At 41.3% G+C, this 5,699-nt stretch overlaps 1 protein-coding gene across 1 annotated transcript; it reads left to right on the top strand.

Annotated features, from left to right (window-relative positions):
• Positions 1-219: 219 nt before the first annotated feature.
• Positions 220-3,158, top strand: LOC149168762 (uncharacterized). Its single transcript, XM_089428418.1, has 2 exons — positions 220-356; positions 479-3,158. Exon 2 carries the CDS (start codon positions 826-828, stop codon positions 2,731-2,733), a length of 1,908 nt encoding a protein of 635 aa, XP_089284544.1. The 5' UTR covers positions 220-356; positions 479-825; the 3' UTR covers positions 2,734-3,158.
• Positions 3,159-5,699: the final 2,541 nt, after the last annotated feature.

Here is a 5,699-nt window from a genome sequence, read left to right as displayed (position 1 = left end):
TTTAATTTTGTAAGGATTTTAATATTAATATTTTATTTTATAGCAATTTTATTATGATGGGAGGAAGAGTGTGGAAATTTAGTGAATTTCAAAAACTCTAGTGCCCGCGAAGAATATGAGGAAACTGTTTAGACACACCTAAGCGGTCGTGGTCAAAGGGAGGTGAAGAGAGAGTGGGAGGGAGGGAGGGAGGGAGAGGGGGTTGAGGTTTCCATATAGATGACGTGGTCAATGAATGAAGTGAATCCTCATACTTTGGCAAAAAAGGAAAGAAAGGGAAAAAGGGCGGAGTAGAGAGTATGGGCCGGTGGCCATGGGGGGGCGGGGAATTTTTGGGGCCAAATATCTGTGATTGAGTGAGTGAATCTCTGTATTGCATGCTCAGCTTTTACTTGCTCTTCTTTTATATATACACCTATACTTTTCCCATCTGCATCTTGGACACGCTTTACTCAAAAATTTGTCTTCCTCCGTACAGTGTAGAATCATGGTTTGAAGACGGAGCGCGAGGGTTTTCGTAGGTTAATAGTGTGAAGTGGGGCGTGCTAGCTTTCAAATATTCCCTTCCCTCGGCTCCGTTTCAGGTACCACACGCCCCTTTCATTTTTGTTGTCTTTGGGGTGTTGCTCTTCAGCTGGATTTGGTCTACATTTGAGGGTTTTGGACATAACGGTCTTGGAAGGGTTTAAAGGAGCTGAAATGAAGGCATCAGCATTTGAGGATGGATGACCCGCAGCTCCAGAGGGCGGCAAAGTGTGGTATCTGCGTGTGTTCTTTGGTTCTGTGAGCTCTGGGTTGGAACAGTGAGGTTTAGAGTTGGGAAGTATGGAGTACAACAAAGATGAAGCGTGTAGGGCCAAAGAGATCGCGGAGAAGAAATTTATGGCACAGGACTTGAGCGGGGCTAAGAAATTCGCTGTGAAGGCCCAGCAGCTCTATCCTACGCTGGAAGGTCTTCCCCAGATGATGGCCGTTCTCGACGTCCACATGGCAGCCGAGAAGAAAATCAACGGGCATACCGATTGGTATGGGATTTTGCAGGTTGAGTGGGTTGCCGACGAGGCGCTTATCAAGAAGCAGTACAGAAAGTTGGCCCTAATGCTCCATCCAGATAAGAACAAGTCTGTGGGTGCTGAAGGTGCTTTCAAGCTCTTAGGCGAAGCGATGGGCGTGCTCTCTGACAAGGATAAGAGATCCGCTTATGATAAGAAGAGAACCATGCCATCCTTCCAACTGCATCAGAAGATTCCGAAACCCCCGAATGCGGCATCGAACGCTAACAATGGTCATTACAGACATCCTCCTCCTACTCAGCCCAACACGGGCACTGGCGGCCCCTTTCCCGCCACGACCTTCTGGACGTCCTGTCCATTTTGTAAAATGCAGTACGAGTACCCAAGACTTTATGTCAATCATCACCTTCTATGCCCAACTTGTCAGAAACCCTTCATGGCCTTTGAAATCAAACCGTTTTCTAGGACTGGAGCGAATGCTGCCGCGCAAAAGCCCACGGGAGCAGCAGCTGCGTTTTCCCATATGCCGTCTGGAGGATCTTTTCCAGGTATGTCTAAAGGTGTGCCCTATCCCAGTGTTAATTCTTTTGCTCAGAATGCGTTTGCCAAGGGTTCCAACTCGGCTGCCAGTGCCACAAGTGATGTGAAGGCTAAAACTGAGCCTGTCAAGAAAAAAGAAGATACTGCGAAGAAAAGTCAAAATCAACCCAAGACTGAAAAGGTGCGCAGTGCGGATGCTCGTGGCAATGGTAGCAAAGCCAACAACGAGAAGAAGAAGAGGAGGAGAAAAGCGAAGGATAGTGATTCTGATGATGATGAAAACGAAGTAGACTACGCTGAAGATGATTTTGAAGCTGAGAAAGTTACGAATAAGGGTGCATCAGACAGCAAGGGGCAGGATGATGAGGCAGAAAATAAGCGGTCGAGGAAGAAGAAGCCGAAGGTTGAAAAAAATGATGCCATGGAAAGTTCCACAAGCAAGAAATCACAGAAGTCTGATACGGTAGATACCGAGGAAGAAGAATCAGCCCAGGATATTAATGTACCTGATGCTGATTTTCATGACTTTGACAAGGATCGAACTGAGAATCATTTTGAAGCGGATCAGGTTTGGGCTATATATGATGATGACGATGGAATGCCGCGCTTTTATGCTCGTATTAAGAATGTTATTTCACGAAGCAAGTTCAAGGTGAAGATTGTTTGGCTCGAGGCCGTCACCAACGAAGAGAAAACTCTCACTAACTGGTTGGATGATGGATTTTACCAGGGTTGTGGGCATTTTAAGCATGGGAAAAGTACCAACAACGACGTGCTAAATGTTTTTTCTCATATTGTTACTTGGGAGAAAGGTACTAAAGGAACTATTAGGATATTTCCCCATAAGGGTGATGTTTGGGCCTTGTACAGAGAGTGGAATTCTGCTTGGAACGAAGACACTCCTCCAGAAGTTAAACATAAGTATGAAATGGTAGAAATTGCAAATGACTTTGTGGAAGAGGTTGGAGTGAGTGTGGTTCCTCTTGTCAGGGTTGATGGTTTCAAGTCTGTCTATCAAAAGGAGCAGGCGGTTAAATTGATTCCCAGGAAGGAGCTTCTTAGATTTTCTCATCAGGTTCCAGCAAAGAGACTTTTGGGCGAAGAAGCCCCAAATTTACCCCAAAATTGTTGGGAGCTGGACCCTGCTGCAACTCCTGAAGATGAATGCAAGGCAGCTTGAACGCTTTGCTTTTTAATCAGGACTTCAACCTTTGTGGTTTCGGGGTGTAATTTGGATATGTGGTAAAACAAAATATACCATACTCTTTTGACTGCCATGCAGTAGGATTAAATCGAGATTTCAAAGCTACGCATGACTTCTTTGGAAGTGTAATTGCATAGCAGGCTGTTAGCATTGGTTACATTGAATGGCCAAGCAGATGCTGGTTGTGCACTAACCTTCTCTTCTAGGGTGCAAGTTAAATATGAGGACATTGTTGACTCTCATTTTTGATTGTTACAAACAGGTAATGATAACTGTGCTGGGTTATCTAACTTGCTGCAAAAAGTTTAGGGACAGATAGGAGGATGACTATGCCAATTTCTTTGTACCTTATCTTTAGTTGATGTGAAAAATTTCTTGAAATCATCTGAACATTTTGCTTACTACTGTGTTCTGCTACTCTCCATGTTGGGTTAAGTTGATCTGGAAATCCCTTTTTATTTTGTTGTTCAAACAATGGATGGCCATACAAATGATTTTCTCTGGATTGATCCTTATTAAGTGCAGGGACAATGCTTACCGGCATGTTTGTAGGTTCTCTTCATGAACAATTTAAAATGTGGCATCCATTTTGTGAGTTGGCATAATAATTTTGTTGAACTATAGAAGACATCATCTGAATATGTTTTTTTTGTTTTCTTATGAAGGGAGTCAAGATTTTCAAGGGAGGATATCCTGGTCTTTGATTCACTGTTAAGAAAATTGCAATGCCTGATAGACGGTCTGCTAGAAGTGCGATTCTTTAATTCTGTAGAATCTGCTGATTAATGAAACATGTTATATTAATAAAATTTATCTTCTTAATTGGTTGTCTGAATGATTTTCTTATTGTTCGATGAATTTATTATCAGTTGAAAATAGTGCTCACAAATATACAACTTGCCATTTTAATCTGCTAAAGGTTACTGCATTAAAGAGTAAATTGTTTTCAAGTTTCAACCAGGGTATGCTACAGTAAAAAAAATATTGTTTGGCTTTTAGTGCTCTGTTTTTCTGATTCTGTATTAAAATGAGAAAATGACTACCAAATCATTCAATGGTTCTGTTTATGAAGATGGATTTCAAACTAGGGTTAAAAACTGTAGTTGTTTTCTCAATGTTTATGGCATATGTATTTTGTGGGCGCTTAGCATTCAGATTAAGCTGTAAGAATGAGTTCCTCACAAGGTTAATTTATTTATAATTTTTAATTATAAAAACCATGAAATAAATATCCCAAGGCCACTCACTAGGTACTTTCCTTCATTCTGAAGATGGTATGTAGTGTAAACTTGATTCCTAACTTCTAAGGGATCTATAACAATATACACATTAAGAGCTCAGCATGGCGCTTGACAGAATTGATCCTGGGTGGGAAGGATAACGCCCCTCTCAGCTGCCAGGCTAGACCCAGTAGACTACATTTTTTTTGAATATGTATTTGGGGAAACTCCTGACCATTTTCCTCATTCTGAGGATGGTACATAGTGTAAACCAGATCTTTTAGGGCTCAAGGCCATTAGAGAGAATAGAACCCATGTTGAAAAGATAACCACCATTCGTCCCAACCTCTGCTGTGTTTGACTCAAATGGGCCTTCTCACGAGGAATTGTAAAATCATTAAAATTATCGAAATGATATAACACTTGATATTTGAGGTTCACTGTAATGATTTTATCATAGGAAAATCATGACCATGCTGTATGCTATATAACTGGTTTAGGGGTTGAAGCGTTTCACAATGTTTTGAGATTGTTACCGGTTGCTGATCATATCTGATTGTATGCTGCTGTTTGTTGTGCAATATTTGCAAATTTTGAGTTTTTCAACGAGATTAAGGTGCCACTAGACTCTTAGCAGCTTCTTTTTCTATTTTGGCTAACTGTAAAATGTTTTTATCTTTGACAAAGTTGTTGTGTAGCAGGAAATGGCAGGAAAACAGTTCACAGACTGATTGACCCTAGATTGAAAACGGAGCAGTTTGGGATGGCAGCAGACCTTTTTTTCCTCAGTAAAGTTTTTTTTATTAAGTTGCAATCCCCATTTTCGGGGTTCCACTTTCAGCTGTACAGAGCTTTCAAAGACTTAAGTTACGATTTGTTTCAGCTGTACAGAGCTTTCAAAAAATTCAGTTACGATTTGTTCCAAAGTTAAAGTTACTGCTTTATACTGGGTAGTCAAATAGACTTTTATTGTCATTTTGAGCCTAATAGTCAAATATACTTTTATTGATATTTTGAGCCTAATATTGATATATCTATTGGCTGGACAGCCTCATATTCAGTTTGCTTATTAAATGAAGAAACTGTTTTAGTATAAACAAGACATAGAGGTTCTTTACCACAGAGTCCAGACTAGTTGATCCAAAACGATTTCAGCATCATCGATTGGCTATATAGAAAGATTGGGCTTGTTTACACAGGCTGCTGTTGGTGACCCGGGCTTCCTATGAATACTTGATGCAGAACATGGTCTTCCATAAGTATGTCCAGTTGTCCGCCCAATATATTTTCTGATATTGTCATGGCCTCTGAATTCTTGTGTATTGCATATGTAGTTTGAATGATTGCATCCTCAATCTGTTTCCTGCCAGCTCCAAATTTTCTTTCACCTGTCTAATAGTCGTTGTTTCTTTCAGCGTTTCATAGGGACATGTCCCCCAGGGTGGGAGCATGCTCCCCACATTTTCCATACTCCGGCACTCCTGCGATAAGGGTATGCCTAGGGAAACGTTTACTCATGTCCTCCATTTGGGGCAGCTTGGGGAGACGCAGTAGGAAATGTTCCCTAGGTTTAGGGGGATGTGTTTTTCCCAAAAGGTTGCTTGTGAATGCTCCGCTCTCAAAAAGGGCTGGGCTGGGCTTCCCTCTTAAATTTTGCTCGAAAAGGTCTGGTTTCCTTCTTAAATTTTGCTTGAAAAGGGCTGGCTTCCCTCTTAAATTTTG

Source organism: Pinus tabuliformis, chromosome 4_2 (assembly GCF_031772625.1).
Source record: "Pinus tabuliformis cultivar Carrire ecotype Pingquan chromosome 4_2, CPIR1, whole genome shotgun sequence".
Classification (NCBI taxonomy): domain Eukaryota; kingdom Viridiplantae; phylum Streptophyta; class Pinopsida; order Pinales; family Pinaceae; genus Pinus; species Pinus tabuliformis.
The sequence above is the reverse complement of the archived record's forward strand: the minus strand, read 5'-3'. Positions and strand labels throughout refer to the sequence as shown.

Coding starts and splice junctions, on each gene's coding strand:
- LOC149168762 (XM_089428418.1), top strand. CDS start 826: ATGGAGTACAACAAAGATGAAGCGTGTAGGGCCAAAGAGATCGCGGAG.